General features: G+C 38.8%; 1 protein-coding gene across 1 annotated transcript in view; it reads right to left on the reverse strand.

Moving 5' to 3' along the window:
• LOC139148211 (atrial natriuretic peptide receptor 1-like) overlaps positions 1-20,557 on the reverse strand; it is a 282,135-nt gene that overhangs the window by 260,454 nt on the left and 1,124 nt on the right. Inside the window, exon 2 of the mRNA XM_070719527.1 lies at positions 11,478-11,602. Within this exon, the coding sequence (XP_070575628.1) occupies positions 11,478-11,602 (125 nt within the window). The remainder of the gene's footprint in view (positions 1-11,477; positions 11,603-20,557) is intronic.

Genomic DNA, 20,557 nt, shown 5'->3' on the forward strand with positions numbered 1-20,557 from the left:
AGACATGTCCGGACTCTGATTGAGGCAATTTCTGTATTTCGCAAAATGATTATCCTACGAAAAGCGATGCCGAATCGTTAAAATCATCGTTTAGAGAGGACAGATGCACACAATGCACACAATGTCTCCCCTAAAGCTATGAATATATTGCGCTAAACGAGGAAATCTTATACGATATATGTCATAAAATCTAAACCATTAATCTGAAGATGACAATTTGCATTAGAAGCGATTCGCTAAGCGGCTCCTAGCGTGATGCAACACAAATTGTCATCTGCCGGATAAACTTGTCTCGCTTTATGCTTCAGAAATAGGGACGTTAAGAAATTTAATGAAGGAATTTAATGACACAAGGAAATCATTACTTTTTATCGTTCATCTTGTTTGAAAAGACGTCTTCAGCCTAGCATACTTGCGACATAAGACAATCATGGAGGCTAAGTGAAAGACGGTGACGTTATGGTCCCTTAATTGCACGACGTACATGTCTACTCGTTAATATTACAATATTCTCTTCAATCCCATTGATTGCGTAGGTTTACTTTGAGCAGTTAGGTTTACTCTGAGCCGTGTGTCATAAACATCTTTTCTTTAAATCTCTTTCCGTGGTTACTAAATTGGGAGGGAGATTATCCTGCCAAGCAAGCGACGCGTTGTTTCCTCTCGAATCCAGACTAGGCAAATGTCGACGGATGAGTGATTGTTGTCGATGCTGCGAAGAACGAAACTCAATTTATCATGTGTATATACTCTCACTGTCAGTATGTTTTTGCTTCGTGCGGTCCTCTCTGTCCAGTTGAAATGTACTCGGTCATTGTCAAAGCGTTATCACGTCGGTGACTATGCCCAGTGCCGCTTAAATAAAACGGTTACTCTGTTTATTCAGCCATTTCCCTAAAGAATAGATGAAGTGAACTTCGTTTCATGTTTACTCTCATGGCATATTGACATGGCTCATTTCCTCAATATTTTACTGCACTCATCATAGCAATCACAACTCTACAAAAACTCTACAAAAATACTTGAAATAAACTGTAGGAGAAATATTACACTAAATTATTAAACATGCATGTGTAACAGATCATTGTCGTTTTAGTGATTTTAGAAATATCACAATTATTTTCTCGCCACCTCATATTCTCGAAGCGTCGGAGAGCAAAACGTAAACGATAGAAGTAAGATCGAATGACTGCTGACAAGCAAATTATTTTCAAGGATCTATATGTGTAGATTAGCCGACAGACAAGTGTATTCGTTAAGAATCCGGAGCTCAAGCTGTTTTCAAGGAGGCAAAACTCTCATAACCTTCTTACAGCCTTACAGCCAATGCTGAATATATGCTCTAAAAGAAATACATATTTACACTGTAACGAATGTATGTCTATTTGAGACTGCTCGTTAAGTGCATATACACGCAAAGGCAATATCTTTGGACAGGTCGCGCTCTTAAAAGGATACAGTCGTCGGAACTGCGCTCAAAGGTCGCATGGGACCCATACGACCAATGGCAACAATATATCCAAGGTACGATGGTGGTTGATGAAAGTTAAAACATGTCTGTCAAAATCTACATTGTATAATTAAAATGTTGCAACTGTGATGATGAGGTGCATCTAGATATCGTCCACGAAATACTTTGTTTGTAAACAAGCAACTCGCACAGGCGCAGTTCCGACGACTGTTTCCCTTTAAATAGAATGTAGTCTGAAGAGACTTGATAACAACAAAGTTCTTGATGCTGACGCAGACCTTACAGTTGAGGTTAGTTGAACAGTGAACATCTATTGCATGGCCATGATGGCTAAAACACACGTTTACCACCGCGAGGAGTCCTGCGTCACATGAAATACATCGCAGTTTCTCGCAGTCGCAGGCCGACGGAAATAGCTGTACGTCTTTATGGTAACGCGCGGCCACAAAGGGTAATAAAAAGGCGCTAAGGCCTTGGAAAGTCGTTCTATTATAACACTCAACAGGCTCCTGCTATTCCGCGTTATTGCTTTAAGGTAGTAACGCGCCTCGAAATAGAAACACTTAACATTTTGCTGAAATTTGCTTCAGAAAAAAATTTGAACCATTCTCTTTCAAAATCAAGAATAAAATTTGGAGTTACTGTGTTAATTTCTGTACCAGAGAAACAATTTACCAAATGCTTACCGACATTTAAAATTCAAAATGGCTGCCACCCCCGTGTAAACTCTGTAGGGAAAATTAAATTTTCGATTTTCACAAAAAAGAGTGGTGAACTTTATTTACTCCATGCGTTTCAAAATGAGTCCCCAAAAGTGGTATACCAAAAGAGTATTGTAAACAATTTGAGAGCACGAATTTCTGTGCACGAGGCTCACTCTTCCTTAATACTTGCACTTTAACAACACATCGTGACCATTTTACAGGCGAACTCTCCACAGCGGTCTAGTAGTGGCAGTTTCTTCATAAAAAGAAGTAAAAACGATCTTATCATAATGAAACGCGTCCTGAGTTGTACTTGAATCTATGTTGCCTATGGGCTCTTCGATTTGCTATGTTGTTGTAATTCAAAATCTCGCTCTTTTTGTTTCGTACGTTCATCGCGCTCTCAGTCAGATCTCCCTGCCATCGTTCTAAAGCAGACGACACGACACGCATTGTCACGTGACCGGTTTCCCTAGGGAAATAGACTTTTTTCAAATAGTGATGATACAGTATCAAAAGTATCCTCTAGCGTCACAATTTTCTAGCCATTGGAAACAAGCATGATCAATGACAGTTGACCGACTTGTTCAGGCGAATCGGCGGGGCAGCAGAATGTCAGCAGATGGCGTGCTATAATTTGTGATATGCGTTTTACACATATGCAGACAGCGACTTATAAATAGGCCTACCTCACAAAGGTCCAGAGTGTGCAAAGAAATACCGAGGGAGTTCACCTGTCAGTCTTGTCAGAAGGAAGTACAAATTCTAAAAATGACGAAAACATAAACGTTTGTTTCTATGGTTTATTCGTGATTCACGAGTCACTTGAGTTCCTCCCAGCGGTGGAAAATATTTTTAAATCTTGACAAAAGAAAAACTATGACTTAGCCCCTACACTATTTCTAAAATTTTAAACAAGTAGGAGAGAGTTAGACTCTTCGGGCAGTGCAAAATAAACTACTATTATAATATGCTTTGCTGGAATCCGGCAATCTGATTGGCTGGAGCCGGGGTTTATCTTCTCAACAAGAAGACCTGCGCGCCGTGTAACATTTTTGAGCTCGCGCAAATTTCGAACGTCAACTTGAGAGCTCAACGCGCCGTAATGTCGAACAAGTCTATGGCTTCAGATTGATTTTGATTGTTAAATTTTAGTCTAATGCAGCTTGACGAACCAACAAATGAAGAGTTTCTGTAAGCAGTGGAGGTTATGTTACACAACAACATAATTTTTAAAGTTTTTTGAGCGTTTTTTTGAAGTAAAATTCTTCAAGTTCGATGTCCAATCGCGATATCGATGCGTTGCGTAACCGAATTTTATGAATTCAACTGTGCACGCGCGCGCGTTCTGAAACGTTCTTTTTTAGAGTTTGTATGCGGCTGGGCGCTCCTGAACTCTCGTTCCAACTTCGGCCCTAAATAACGACATTGTCCACTTGTTTTTAACTTAAGCATATTATAATGAGGTTATAAACGGTGCGCTCGGGTATTTGGCTGCGGATATAAGACCTCTGGGGTGAAAATTAGCATATTTGGGTAAAATAATCACCGAGCGAAGCGAGGTGAAATAATCATCGAGCGAAGCGAGGTGATTATTTCCCGCCAAAAATGCTAATTTTCACCCCAGAGGTCTTATATCCGCAACCAAATACCCTCGCTAGCCGTTTATAACCTCTAAAAAGAACGTGTTTTCTACTTTTCCATCAAGTCACGCATTACGATACGGTGCCTCCACAAACGTTGGAGGAACCGAGGTTTGTTTGAGGACCGCTCGCCAAATTGCCGACATCGCTATATGCGTAGAAGAGTCTGGCCGTGGTTGATTGATTTACTCGGATCGATATTAGGCCCTACTACCCCAGGGGAGGGTGTCGTAAATGTCACGTACAAGGTTGCTGCCAATGCACACTGCATCTATAGTCACTAGCGCACCACCGTGACTGGCTTTCAGCTGGGTTCAGACCGATATGGCGCTTACCTATAGGAACTGTATCGTCGCTATTGAAAACTTTCCGGGGGACAAGTACCACGGACACGGATGGTGTTTATTGTGCAGTTACGCCTCACGATGCAAGGCTTCTGAAGGCAGGGTAGATACCCCAGATGTGCTGTAGAATTCTGCTCTACAGTCGTCATATTAACGACATATTTTCTGCCACGAAGAACTCCATCTTGAAAAAACTTGAATATTTCCAAATGTGTATTTATTCGTCAGGCGGTAGATATTCCAATCTTACAATATGTTATCTATTTTTAAACCCTTGGGTGCCTACAGAAAGAGTAGCAACCTTTCCATTCTGGCAAATCTAAGCGCTGGTTGAAATATCACGCATTGCCGTGAGCTTTCATCAATGGTACACTTGCAGGGCGTCCGACTTTCGCTCTTGTAAATGTAGGTGTATACTCCATACAGAAATAGCAATCTCGGATTGAAAATCTCCACAAGCCCATCTGCTGGAAGATCCTTTGGTTGTGTTCTTTCATTTCGGGTCAAGATATTATGTACGCGAGGGGAATATATTGTTCTATCAAAGCGCTGTTTGCCGCGTAAGACTTTACTGCTCAACCATCATGATGTCCCTATTTTCACGATTTACTCTAACATGAGTAAAGAAAACAGATGCGATTATCGAGAGGGAAAAGCAAAAGCAAGCAATATACACTCAAGGTTAATTTCACCTCGGATCAGAATAGACTCTACTTAAGAAGCGATGATACAACATGTAGTTTCATATCACAGATCTCTTTCCTTAAAAATCTCCACAAAGAACAGAAACTATAAAATATTAATGTTCCTATGCAAGGAATGATGTCAGAAGATGTGCGCAAGATGGATTCCACAACCCCACACTCCAAGCCATATGTTCTTTGTCTTGTCCTACTTCACAGTACAAGGCGATCGACGTGTGGGCGGTGTTCTTAGGAGAAAATAATCTTCTTAGAACTAGCATTTTGGCATAAAGATATCTGCAATTTCGTCTTGTATGAGCTGTGAATTCTGATTGAGGTTGTGGACTTCGGATATGCTGAAGTGCACAAAAAGTATCTCCTAAGCTTCAAAATGCATAATTATATTAAAATCATATTTAAATACAGCTAAGCTCTGCGCATGACCAACTATATCTATAATGAACCTATACAGAATTAAAGAGGCACTCCCACTTGGTAACATTTTTAAAACGCATTTTTTCAATGCCAACGGTCGATATTTGACGTGGCGACTCCGCACGGATCGCGAGATATCGATAAAAACATATCATTTCCCGAGCGTATTTTTCACATCCCGAAGTTTTACGATCGTTTCTGGTTATGACCCGAAATCCCCCGAAAGTGTGTTGTTGTGCTGATTAACGATATTCTAAGGAGTCCAAAAACGTTCGAATGACGTAATTTACCTCCTACTGCGATGACTTTATATACATCATTATCAATGCCTTTACCTCTGGTAATTCTTTTTTAAACTTCTCCTTAGTTTTTGTCGTTTTCATTATTCTCAATTAGTTGTGTTAAATTTTTAAACAATACCACATAGATATCAGTTTTTACGTGTAAAATATTAGTTGCCTCTAATGACTACATTTTGTCGTCTGCCACACAGTTACGCGTGGTTCGATACATAGTGGCCGCCGCGTGGTATGCGCGCATACCACGCGGCGGCCACTATGCATACTATGTATCAACCGCACCTATCTGTACTAGTCACCTATGCGAATTCTGGTGGAATCAGCAGAGTAACTTTGTTTTTCGTTTTTTTGCCGAGTCAGTAGGACTCGGCTTTCTCCCACGGTACATGACCGCTCACCGACGCGAGTGGTACTGCTGTGGCATACAACAGCGCCAGCGTAGACTCGTACTCCATAGCTTAGTTGACAATGGCCCCAGTGCCGAACGTTCTATGTTCGGAAGCTGAATTCAGGAGGGCCACCGGAATTCAAACTTTAACTTTTTTGAGGACATGTTTTTATCGATATCTCGCGATCCGCGCGCAGTTGCCATGTCAAATATCGACCGTTGGAATTAAAAAAATGTGTTTTAAAAATGTTACCAAGTGGGAGTGCCTCTTTAAGTTGGAGTAAAATTTTATTCTCACTTTTGAGTTACCGTTAAAGTTTTGTGAAAGCTTTTCATTTCTCGTTTGTAAGGAGCTTTACTGTATTGCTTAAGGTAGATCGCTCCTCGGGGACAGATATTCGGACTCTCAAACTTTTACAATTCTTCTTTTATCTACCACTTGTGGGGGCTCATTTTGAAGCCTTTGAAGAAAAACTCTCACCGGCTTACTTTTTCGAAAATCGAAAAGTTTAGAGTTAGCATAGAGTTAGCACAGGGATGGAAGTTATTTTGAATTTCAAATATCGGTAAAGCTTGGTTAATTTTTTTTCTCTGGTACTAAAATTTGCACAGTGGCCTCTAAATTTTATTCTTGATGTTGAAGGAGAATGACTTAAAGATTCTTTTATGAAAGTTTGAGAAAAAAGTTTAAGTCTTTCACTTTCGAGCCGCAGATTACCTTAAAGCTAAAAGGTATAGGTAACAAGATAGGTCTAATGTAAGGTTACTATTTAAGTGGATTATTTTTCCCAATGTTATTTTATTTCTGTTAAATTCCTACATAATTTTCAGGATTAGCATTATTTATCAATATTATATATATATATATATATATATATATATATATATATATATATATATATATATATATATATATATATATGCATATTTGAAGTAATGAATGATTATATATAATAAAATCGAGAGCAAGGATCAAAACGAACAAAAAGACAGTCAGAATGTCAGTTTATCAATAAACGCATGAAACTCTGAAGTGTGACTAAATTGTGATCTTTACTTTATCTTATTATGTTTCATATATAATTCCAGCTACTGTACCCCAAACGCCATCACTCAAATTGCTATCCTCTTAAAACTGTCTTTTTAGAAGGGTTGTTAAGTCATTACTGTCAACTTTATCAAACTGCCGGAGATCTCGTCTTTGAGGGACATATAGTCGGCTTTTATCAAATTAAACCCTCCACAGTTTAATAAGTATGCCACAGTTTAAAGTCACTGTGTTTATTTCTCTTCGGTGTTTCCAGGACAATGCGTGTTTCGAGAAACCTGTTTCTAGGTGTTGTTCTTTGATTATGACACGTTCTGTGACTGCATGACGTTCATCGTGTTGCTCTTGAAACCGAAATACCGCAACGGTTCCAACTGTTACGCCCTAATAGCCCTTTTTGTGAGCGAGTTTACCATTGGAGATAGCACAGCTCGAAAGAACAGTCATTGCTGAGCTTATGCCATGTCACTCACGTCATTCGAGCTCCAACTGAGCTTTCGGGGTTCTTGAACTTTCGCGGTTCTAAAGCTCCCAATGCCCCCCCCCCCCCGGCCCCCTTTATGCACAGGCACAGAGCATTGAACACGTCACGTTTCTCTGTCATTCGGGTAATCCACTGATGAAACCAATTACTTCAATTTCAAATTCACTTTTCAGCGAAGGAAAATATAAACCAACCGGACTTTTTAACAAGGGTTTTGCACTATTACAAAATCAAAATTAAACAGAAAGTACATCACGTCACCCATTAAGGTAGAACGCACCTCGGGGACAGATATTCGGACTCTCAAATGTGTACAATTCTTTTCTGATCTAGCAGTTGCGGGGGCTTGTTTTAATGCTTATGGAGAAAGAAACCCTTTCACCGGCTTAGTTTTTCGAAAATCCAGAGTTTAAACCGCCCTATACAGTTAGCACAGGAATGGCGGCCATTTCGAATTGCAAATATCGCAAAATGTTAGGTAATTTATTTCACTAGTTAGACACTTTGCATAGTGAACCCCGATTTTTATTGTTGATTTAGTTAGAGGATGATTAAAAATTTCATTTAGGAAAGTTTGAGCAAAAGTTTAAGTCTTTCACTTTCGAAGCGCATACCTTAACACAGTGACGTGCATGTTTTAATGCGTTTAAAATGAGTTTAATTTTCCCCCATAGAGTTAGCACAGGAATGACGGCCATTTTGAATTTCAAATATCGCAAAATATTGGGTAATTTGTTTCGCTACTTCCAAACTTTGCACGATGACCCCTGATTTTTATTGTTGATTTGGTTAGAGAATGGTTGAAAGTTTTTTTAGGAAAGTTTGAGCAAAAGTTAAAGTCTTTCACTATAGAGGAGCATACTACCTTAATGAATATTTAGTGACTCGCGATAGGGCCGAGAAAGGCTCAGACAGACGAATTAAGTAGCAATGACGTGAACTGTAGGATACAATGTTGTCGACAAATATTTTCTTTTTATCGAAAACGATATTTTTACCGTTTTGCTTCATCACAAGAAAATTCATTGATCCTTCATGGTTATGACACTTTAGATCGATGGAGGGGGTCTTTATGAAGTGATGATATAGGCATGTTATGTTGGTGGAATAGCTGTACCTTTAATAATATTTTTATTGTTTTGTTATACATTGCTCTATTTGCGCACACACATGCATTGGTTTCGGCGTGATTTCAGGAGTAGATCAAAAACACTGCACCTAACACTTCAGACAAACAAACAACTACCGGAGCCGTAATAACGTCGGGAGTCATCCTTTGACTGCCAGGTGAACTTTTGTTTGCGCTGTTATCGAACTCTGAAGCACAGCAACTGCTGTTACCACGTAATCTCGCGCTTTTCATTCACGACTCAAGCCTTGTGCCCTGCACGACAACCCCAAAGCTCGTACACAAGGACGGTCATTGAATGCAATGTGCTTACATGCAAAAAACAGCATACCTCCCCAGTATCTCACTGAGTTGCCAGACGATTCAATATCAGGTTTTAGAGAGTCTGTAACATTGGCGAAAGTGTAAACACTATAGCTGAGCACTGTTGTGATACCATATGTACCATTTAGGCCTATCCTTTCTCTGAACACTCGTCAAAATATCGCACAGATCATCGTATTTCGAACAAGTGTTCTTTCAACGATTCATGAATCGAATACACACATGGAAGCATCTGTCAGTCTATCCCACTCTCTGCGTGAAACGTTGTATAAATATTATTCTCACGAAATGAGTTTATTGCCCTGCACAGCTTCGGGGTAAATTCATGAGGTGTCAAGTCTATTAATAAATTAACAAAGGCACACGCTCAGTTTCGAAACCTGCAAGCCCTCCCGGACAGTGTGTGTTTTTGCGATAATTTTCCGGATGGGAGGTCCTTTTTCATGCCAAATGCTGTATTCAGTTGGTGCCTGGAAGCTCTTGTCACTCCAGCGGTTCACTGTCACATTCAGTGAGTATCCATTACACGTCAGTACCATTGACAGACGTGTGATAAGGTGAACGAATCCACTGAGACAGAAACTGCGCTTTATCTTCGGCCGAAAATTTTGCCCAAGGGTACAAGGAGCACTTCGTTAAAACCTTTCCAATTAAATAGTTTAGCTACTCGGCATATTTAGCCATTGCTCACCAGCTGAAGCTGCGGTGATGACAAACCTTACCGACCAGTGAATATTGTGATAAATTTCAAATGGACCGTACATTTCAGGCTTACATCAATTAAGGTAGAATGCGCCTCGGAGACAGGTATTCGATCTCTTAAATTGTTAAAATTCTTCTCTGATCTACCACTTATAGGAGTTCATTTCAAAGCTCTTTGAGTAAAAAAAATTTTCGCCATCTTAATTTTCAAAAATTTTATTTCTCTGCATAGAGTTAACACAAGGATGGTTGCCATTTTCAATTTCAAATATCAGTAAATGTTAGGTAATTTGTTTCACTAGTGCCGAACTTTTCACTGTGACCCTGTTTTTTATTCTTGATTTGGTGAGAGAACGGTTGAACGATTTCACTGAGGAAAGTTTGAGCAAAAGTTTAAGTCTTTCACTTTCGAGGCGCATACTACCTTCAAGCCTCGTTAGCTGTAGTTGTTTTCCTTTTACTTACCAAATATAACATCCAATCATCAAAGAGATGTTTTAGATTTGAATTAACATTAAGCTATATTTCTATGAAAATGTCACTATTTCAATCCTTGAGGTTGAATTGGATCTATTAAATTCAGTCACGTATGCGTATATATGCGGCGGCAATATTTGAGTTGTAAATCGCAAATTTAATGCTCAGTAGTTAAAATCCAAGTTCATCGTCAATGTTGAAAAACGTACTGTGGTCACACTTCGGTGAGCGTTTTTATATCGCTTACATGTGATTTCAAACATGTCATCGACAGAAAATGCTAATCGATACAGCTAATTGGGCTTTAACTCAAACAGTCCAAGACAAGACATATTGAATGTTCAAGAACTGCGTAAAACATTCACGCACTGGACAATGTGTCATTTCTAAGTCGACATACACAAGGTTCCGATTACCATACACATTCTCCTTCAATGTCAAGGTTCGTGCTGCTATGTTCAAAACAACCAGATCGATCGCAAAGTGCAATTGCGTAGGTTTCCAATTTACATAAGATCATTTGCCTATGAATCAACTTGAAAATTATTCCACAGAAACACACGAAAAATCGCACACCTCAATGGCACGTGCGAAGTGACTGATAATTGGTTATTGCGAAATTAAACTCTTTCCAGTAAAAACAAAATAACAGACAAAATATAGAGATACCTTTGTAGCAGAAAACTCGTTTGAATCAAACGCTTGTTTAGTTCAACAGCCAATGCTTTTTAATCAAGAGAGTCAATCCAAGTAAACGCTGTCTGTGAAAACAGTTGTATTTGATGGAGTGTTCCGACAATCTTTCCGTTTAGCCTTGCCCCCGGAAACGCTCGGAAGGTTCCCGTGTATATCCTGAATATTTTACGTGACTGAAGCTTTAGCGGATTTTCTCCACAGACAGTGCAGCAACATGGTGAAAGAACGAACGAACAAATAAAGACCATGCGTTAGAAAATGTCCTATTTTTTTATGGGAGGTTTTAAGAGACGACATTAATAACCGGTGGTGTTAAAATGTCGATATTTTTAAATTGAGGAGTTTGCGCAGGAATACACTGATCAGAAATGACAAATCAAGTTAAAGGAATGCATTGTTGTTTGTCGGGTTGGGACGAAAGCTGATTTGAAACTCTGTTTGTTTTGGCATTTTCACTCTAGCACTATCGATAATTGCTGATCATGTCGACCAAATCTCGTGTGAACTCATCTAGGCCATCTAAAATAAATATCTGCAAGCGACCATTGTATCTGCAGGGATTCGGCTTTGCGTTATCGCTGCTGGGGAACGATAACTAACAAGCTCATTACTGGGGAATTTGTTTGAAGGGAAAAAAGACCAGAACTTACAGCAAAGTCCTCTTCTGGATAAAGATCCACCAGGAAGAAGACGTAATCACCCCGGGTTAAGCCTTGGTCGTAAGCCGTTAACAGTAATCCCCTGGATACGTTCTTATCTGCCGCCATGACGATAACTGAGAAGAGAGATCACAATACAGGAAAAACAGCAGTTAATGAAGAACGAGGACGGCATGAATTAAGATAAATTCATCTAGACATTTAGCGTTTCAGAGAAATGTTCAAAGTTTTCTTGGAGAAACTGTGCCAGAAATAACGATTGAAAGAGTCTCTATTTTTGGGTCTTGGCGCCATTTTTTTATCAAAGCTATCAACGCCATCTGTCCTTTATGAGCTCAGTCCATGATGGAGCGATTGTGGTTATGGATAAAGCTTCAAAGATTGGTTTTCGATTGCAAGCTCTCCCTATCGTTGATAAATACTGTTAAAATCTATATTGTTCAATCTGCAGTGACTTTTTCATACAGGTTGTGTCGTAACATACGTTGTTGATGGAGAAAAAACAGCGAAGTGCTTTTACGGGAAAATTACGCCCATATGGTTTAGTTGATGGTTTATTTCGAAACTCAAGAAGACAAACCATACAATGAAAATACGTAGAATAAAGTAACTATATTACAACGGCAGTCATTAATTTCAGTAGAGCTTTGCTGGAGGGTATCCACAGACCTACGACAGAAAATATATCGCTTACAAAGGGTAAATACCCCCTTTGTGCAGCTATTGTTAACACCTAAAAACCTCTGCGCCACGTAATATTCATCCTTGGGAAGATATACGTTGGATTTAAAAATCTCGTGATGCACCAATTGAAACGTTACAATCGTAAGGCCTGCATTTTTTCTGAAATCTGAAGGTTTTTTTGGCGCGCTCGAAGTGTTCCTGTCCAACAGGCCTCTGCTACAATAATATAAGCCCACACTCGACTCAACTTTAGAATATTCAGTCCAACCGCCCTTCCCGCTTTGTGGAGAAATCCGGCTACCCTTGGGTGGGTGTCTTATTATTAAACTATATTATTATTGTTAAATATTGTCCCCCGGGACAATGTCAGAGAAATCAATATCAATTTTCTTAGCAAAGCAACAAAAGGTGGTGAGTGTTTTTGTTTTATTCTTCGGATCAGTGAATACGCTCAATGATTTTGTGATATTATAGATGGACAGTCAATCAAGTATACAGCATCGGATGCAAGCAAATACTAAGTAAACATCTTCTGTCAGTGCAAGTGCGTTTTATGATATAGAAGCAAGTAAGCAATGTAGCCAATACATGTCTTCACCGAGTAAAAAGCAACGACAGCTCCGTTGCTGATCGAATACTCAAGAACATTACAACGCAGAAGTATTTACGGTTGATTTCGAGGCATCATCCGGAAAAAATAATACTCGGAAATTGCAAAAAATAGAGTAGGTGATTCCGAGGAACATTTATTCAAGGCTACCTGAATTAATGTTGAATTGTGTTTAAGGCTTCGGTTGAGTGTAGACCTACCACTATTCAGAAATACGAAGTGAAAATATGAAAAATTGGAAAATAGGTAAAAATAAGTGGAGAGGGTAACTGAGAAGATACTTCAAAATGTTCATGCCCTGTCAAATGATAGTTGATTTGTCATTCGGTATACTTTGGATCTTTTGACGTGACTGCATAATTTATAGACTGGAATAGAATTAAATGAGTTCGACATTTTCTATATTTATGAAAGTGAGCGCAAAATGTTTTCCCTCCAGTCGCTTTAGCACTTTAAATGGAAATTGTTGTTGGTGAGCGCAAGAAATATATCCTCTTAAGCTGATAGCACAGGAAAACAAATCATTATATCTCGATGAGCCGCGGTTTTATTTTTCAGCGAATTAGCCTGCAGCCTGGAGGGTAAACTATGTTCATTCGATCGTCTACAGAGCAAATTACTCGCTGTTCAGCTCTCCCTAATGAAACGAAGCTCGAATTATGGCCCTGTGTGTGTCTATGTGTTACGCGTTGGTGTCTACCTGTGTCCGTGTGTTGATCGATATATGTTTATCTGGTTTAGATGTTGACTCTAAATGGCCAAATTTAACTGAAATTGGTTCGTATGGAGTATATAGCATGTTTTTGAAGGATGGAAATTTCCTTAATCAGCATCCCCGGAAATCTATCCAGTGTATGGACATCATTTTTGGACATGGTTTGAAAGAAATGATGAAAACGCATTAAAGTAGTACGTGCCTCAAAATTGAATTATTTCAACATTTGCTCAAACTTTCCGGAAAGAAACTTTGGAACTTTTTGAACTTTCCCTTTCTAAATCAATAATCACTGTCAGGGGACACAGGTCAAAATTTGGTACTAGAGAAACAAATTACAAATATACCGAAATTCGAAATTCAAATGGCCGACATACTCCTGTATTGACTCTATGGGGAAAATTGAATTTTGGATTTTCACAAACATCAACAACTGTTCAATTGGCTCAGACAAATAAGCCCTGGCCAAAAAGTACAGTCATTGAAACTATTAGAGTCCAAATATGTCCTCGAGGCGCATTCTCCCTTTAACCCCTATAGGTCGACAGGAGCAGGTGGACTTTGAGTGAAGTCTATGTAGATTATTCATGATTTCAGAAAGGGAAGACTTATGCCTTAAAGACGTTATTATTTTTTGGATATGCAGACCACTCAGTGGTGTATAAGAATGTCGGCCGTGAATCGCACATTTAAAGAACATTTTGAATGGTTGATAGAACACTGTAATTAGGCGAGGCGTCTTTAAAGGGCGGTAATAAAGATAGACAAGCTTGGTGATTTCAGGCTTTGCACGCACTGAAATATAATGTGAGAGGGAGTCTTTCTATTACCTCCATGATTGACAGTACGTCGATATGATAGCGTGCTATGGCGATATCTGGTCCGAAAATAAGAAATACATCTTAAAATGCCGGTCATATTTTTTCAGTCTTATATCTTAGACATGTTCTTAGTTAAAGCACGAGTTACATAATGGATGTAGACATCGCGGCAAGTCAGTAAACGAAAGTTCACACGTTGTGCGACTTCACCATGTGAGTGTAATTGCTCATTGTTGGACACTTTCGTCAACAATTAGAAAAATCCGCGATATATTCTGAGTTAATATTTTCATTTTTTGACCATATTCCTCGGCCGAAACAAAAAATATATATAGTTGTTCTCAGCTAAACCTACTCAATTTAAATCTGTAAGACCCCAAATGGTTTGGTTCTCTGTTGGATTCATGGTAACGATGCTGTTTACTTTGAATCTCAGTTTAATAAAGAAGGGAACAAATACAGAGATAATGAATTTACAAACTAGTAAATGTATAAATAAATGTATAAATAAATAAATAAATAAATAAATTGATAAAATAAATAAATAAATAAATAAATAACCAACTTTTGGTTCTTTGTCAACATACCCTGTTTGCCTGACTCTGAAGCGTGTTGCTTAGAAAGCACATATTTTGCCCTACTAGTATTCTCATTTGTTTAACGTTTTCATGAAAAGCTATCATAGCTTTTGACAAAGCAATTAGCTTTTACTTAAACATTTGTATAAGGGATGGACCATCTTGGGAGGGGTGGTAAGAAACAGAAAAAATCAAAGCAAAGGGTTAGGGAAAAAATAAAATCAGAACGCAAAAAAATTATAAATCTGACTGTTTACTTAAAAAAAATTAGCACATCACGACTCACTTAAAAAAAATTTCAAAAATTTACAATTGTAAAAAAAATCACAATCTGAAAGTGAATTTGATCACCCCTTCCCAAGATCCAATGGTCCGTCCCTAACCCGATCACAGTTTTCGATTCATTTAGTTTGTATAACACGTGAAAAACATACGTCATATGCATGTACAAACGATGGGAAAGCAAAGTGTTGCGATAACTTGGGATACTCGGTTTATTAATGGGCATACTTTCCTTTGAATTATTGATCAATATTTATACGTGTAGGATTTTCTGCCGAGAGAAAAGGTTCTGGCTTAAAAAGTAAAGCTCGTCGGAAATGGACTTTTAAAACGCAGGTCACTTTTCTATTAAAGGGTCTTAACTTTATGGCTTTGTGCTCTGTGGCATCTCTTTGATAAAATTTACCACCCAGTTAGTACTTTGCTTGTTCTTTGCTTTGCTGCGATTGCTTATCCTAGACATTGACCTATTAACAGTAGATTTCAGACAAGCTCCACAACTGATGGCGCGAGACAAGAACGTTGTATGTGCAAACTAAATGATAAGCTGGTACGGGTATCACGATGTATATCAAGGTCACCAACTCATTTATTAATAATTTGCAAACCCGCGTCGGATATGTCTGTCCATGCTGAAAGCTTGTCAGTTGACGGCACATTACAGAATGAATAAATATAGCACTGACACTTGAATACACTTCAACGTCATACCTTCCTACCTGACTTTCAGCTATCGTTTACATGAAACCACATTTTTGCAATCAACTGACCGGCTTTCGAGCCAGACAGATTACGCAATTCAAATGACCCTGACTGTGTCGTAATGTGCTGAGCTGTATAGTAAATCATTATACCGATAACTTGGGATACTCGGTTTATTAATGGGCATACTTTCCTTTGAATTATTGATCAATATTTATACGTGTAGGATTTTCTGCCGAGAGAAAAGGTTCTGGCTTAAAAAGTAAAGCTCGTCGGAAATGGACTTTTAAAACGCAGGTCACTTTTCTATTAAAGGGTCTTAACTTTATGGCTTTGTGCTCTGTGGCATCTCTTTGATAAAATTTACCACCCAGTTAGTACTTTGCTTGTTCTTTGCTTTGCTGCGATTGCTTATCCTAGACATTGACCTATTAACAGTAGATTTCAGACAAGCTCCACAACTGATGGCGCGAGACAAGAACGTTGTATGTGCAAACTAAATGATAAGCTGGTACGGGTATCACGATGTATATCAAGATCACCAACTCATTTATTAATAATTTGCAAACCCGCGTCGGATATGTCTGTCCATGCTGAAAGCTTGTCAGTTGACGGCACATTACAGAATGAATAAATATAGCACTGACACTTGAATACACTTCAACGTCATACCTTCCTACCTGACTTTCAGCTATCGTTTACATGAAACCACATTTTTGCAATCAACTGACCGGCTTTCGAGCCAGACAGATTACGCAATTCAAATGACCCTGACTGTGTCGTAATGTGCTGAGCTGTATAGTAAATCATTATACCCCGAGCTTTATCGGAAATCCGCTGTACTTTTAACACTCGTGGTGAATGCTAGAATGTCACTGCATCGATTATGACGCCAAAAGTGCAACCCTACAATAAAGCACCGCGATTTGCTTGCATTTCGTCCCCAGGGCATTTCATTGCCTCGTAAACAAAATATTGCATTTCATTTTGCGTCAACAAAACCGTTCGTACATTGTATCGGGGTCGGGCAAGTTCGCCTCAACGGGAGTCGAGTGACGTTGCATAATGTACACACGTCTGAAGGTGCAGTGCCCTCTGTGAGTGGGTCGTTTGCGTCGGTTGACCCAGTATCAGGCATGTCAGGATAGAGTTCATACCAATGAACTTTCGAATTCTTTGTTATTACACGTTGGACTTGAGAGAAGAGGAGTGGAGCACTTTAATACAGTCGTGAATTTTGAACCTCAAATGTGTGCTAAAATGGTTAGCTTGTTTTCGACATTGTGTCGCATGACAGGCACTACTCTGTATAGCTTTTAGATGAAATGTCATTCCTGAAGCGTGAAATTTTACTTACGTTCTTGTCGGGTCAAAAATTATTCAAGGTTCCGTGGTTTCTCTCAGTCTCGTGTCTCATAAAGAACATGCTGTCATAGCAAATGTCCCTTAAACGTTGTTTTTTCCCTTTCATTATTGTACATATCAAATGTAAATGTTGAAATCCAAGCATCACAGTGCTGGCAAATATTGCTGTTTACCTGTTCTGTAAAATTACCCTATTGTCGCACTCACAAACAAACTTAACCCGAGGGGCTCGATTCTCAACCTAAGATTCTAACGTATATCGTATGTGTAGTTTTTAAACCGTTTAATGAATTGCTTTCATTGATTTACCCTGCGGTGAATGCATTATGTCACGGTGACCAGGATTGTAGTCTCGGCCTCTGAGCATCAAAATACTGGACGTTCTCTCGGCTGGGATTATTCCTGTCTCGCTGTCGGATTTACTTCGTAAAAGCTGGCATTTGCTTGACTTTGGTAGGTCAATAGCTAAATTGTACCATCGTTTTATCGTTATTCCTCCAGTTCTGTATCATGTTGTTATGATCATCTTTATTCGATGGTTTCGATACTACCATTCTTATGACGTCATGCAAATGATTCAGCGGCGTTGGATTGCCAAAAGATATTTCAGCGGACAATGTGAAGATGTCTGAGTTCATTGCCAAGTATAGCTTCGCCTCGATTTGAATTAAAGCCGAGGTGTATCCACGGATTCGAGAAAAGGGATTTTATCAAAACGTTGAGCGTCAAGTTTTCGATACTTTTGACCGTCAAGTGGTCGTCTCCGTACTTTAAATGGTGCAAAGGGGTAATTTCGATACTTGAGTCTTGAGTATGTCTCGAGTGCTGAATGTTCGAGTACAAGAATCCGTCAGGGTACTTCTCTTCATTACAAAGCGGCAAAACCAATGTGAAAAACCCGCACAATGCTTGAAGATTTTCAGAGAGGGAAACTCAAATAAATTGAAACGTCGCCTCTGCTAACAACGTTGACGACAAACAGCGGCAAAACGGGTATGGGACGGTAATAGTGAGGCGGAATTTCCAATCCCCACTATTTCTTCATTGTCAAGTCACGTGGTTGATAATAAAAGCGTTCAGTTTAGTCAAGCGGCGTCAGGTTGAGTCAGAAAAATTGGATATTTCCGTTTACAAGCATAGTAAAACCATGGCACGGATAAAACAGGATCCGAGTTTGCTCTCTGCATAGTAAACTTCGTCCAATGGACAGAGTTACGTTTACCATCTGGTGTCATCTAAGGTTTCACGAAGTGATCAGCGATGCCTATGGTTATTGTTGATTGAGTGGGTGAGAAGCGCGCGCGTGTATGTATGTATGTATGTATGTATGTATGTATGTATGTATGTATGTATGTATGTATGTATGTATGTATGTATGTATGTATGTATGTATGTATGTATGTATGTATGTATGTATGTATGTATGTATGTATGTATGTATGTATGTATGTATGTATGTATGTATGTATGTATGTATGTATGTATGTATGTATGTATGCAATAGTTTACTCGAAGGTATATTTGTGGTATTACTTCATGAAATTTAACATCACATTTAAAACTAGACTATACGAAGCAATAACGGTGATTTTCTTTTTCGTTATTTATTTTCTTTCTTACATGCCAGGGAATGAAAAACTGATATACAAATAAAGTGGTTAAACATGATAAGCAAATTTGAAATGAATTTTACTCAAAGTGGAAGAATTTTACTGACAAACAAAATTGTCATTTTGTTATAAATTATTAAAAGAAGATAATGAAAAAATGCACAGAGTTTGACCCAGCAAGAGAGGAGTTACATTGTTTTAAAATTCTGAAAACGGGGGGGGGAAGAAGCCAGGAAATCGTGTGATTCGCAAAACACAAAATTACACTTCTTTCTCGCCCTACGTTTTTACGACTGCTTGTCATGCTAAAAGGTGAATCAAACCAATACTTTAATCTTGGGCTGACAAATTAATGAAAATTATGTTGTAAAGTATGTTGTAACCGACAATATCGTGAATACTTTAGCTACTTAGCTTCATTCAGCACTGAAAATTAAAGTCGGGCAAATAATTCTTGCCCTAAAATATCATGGGAGTAACAGCCTTTGTGTGAAAATATATTTTATTATGAGAGAGAAAATGAGCACGGCGTCAGAAGAGATAAAAATATTAATACAGGCAACACGCAGTATACGCCTGATGTATAATACTACAGAGCGCCATGGTTATATTGTGTTATTAAAGCTGTACTGCTCGTAAAGTGCCAACCATGGTTTATTTACCAATGTTGTTTGCAGCGTTTGGCTACACAGACTAATTTTTTTGCGGCTGAATATGTGAGCATCGTTTACTGCGGCGATGCGTAATGATCTGAAAGAGAATTCAAACGAACGTCAGTCCCAGAGTATTTGTGTAAATCAATTCTTACTGCATTATGGGTACGGCACCGAGTATGGCACCAGAACAAGATGTGCAAGCACAGAACAGGGGACTTGCTCAGTTTTGTTGTACATCCAAGTCTGAGATTGAAGGGGTACAGCTGTTTCTCCAACCCTTCACCTTCGTGAATTGAAAATAATTGATTTAAACAACATGTTTTGTCAATCGTTACCAGTTATTGTTTGAACAATCATTCAGACATCGTGATTAAAAACGAATAGCGCTTTTTTGAAAAACTGAAATCCTACGTAACGTTTGCCAAATTTACGTGCTCCGCTCCGCTGGTAAATTGGGCATTCATGGGTTCGATTCGCATCGATTGGATTCAGCAACCATCGATTTTGTACATGGGCATACGACACGATTCAGTGAAGACCCACTGTCACTTGAACCGAAGATGTACAAGGATGTATGTTTTCTCATTAAACACTCATTAAACATCATTTATTCAAGACAAAGCGACCTTAAGGTAGAATGCGCCACAAGGACAGATATTCGGACTCTCAAACTTTTACAATTCTTTTCTGATATACCACTTGTGTGAGTTCATTTTAAAGCTCTAGGTATAAGTAAACTTTAATACCGTCTTAGTTTTTCGAAATTCGAAAATTATATTTTTCTCCATAGAGTTAATAAAGGGGTGGCGGCCATTTTGAATTTTGAATATCGGTAAATCTTTGGTTATTTGTTTCTGCAGTACCAAAATTTGCTCCGTGACCCCTGATTTTTATTCTTGATTTTGAAAGAGAATGGTTGAAAGATTTCTTAAGGAAAGTTTGAACAAAAGTTTGAACAAAAGTTTAATTCTTTCACTGTCAAGGCGCATACTATCTTAAAACTATGACTGGACGCCGCGGCACGCGAACGAGCGTTTTGCAAAATAAA

Source organism: Ptychodera flava, chromosome 13, assembly GCF_041260155.1.
Source record: "Ptychodera flava strain L36383 chromosome 13, AS_Pfla_20210202, whole genome shotgun sequence".
In the NCBI taxonomy this organism is placed as follows: Eukaryota; Metazoa; Hemichordata; class Enteropneusta; family Ptychoderidae; genus Ptychodera; species Ptychodera flava.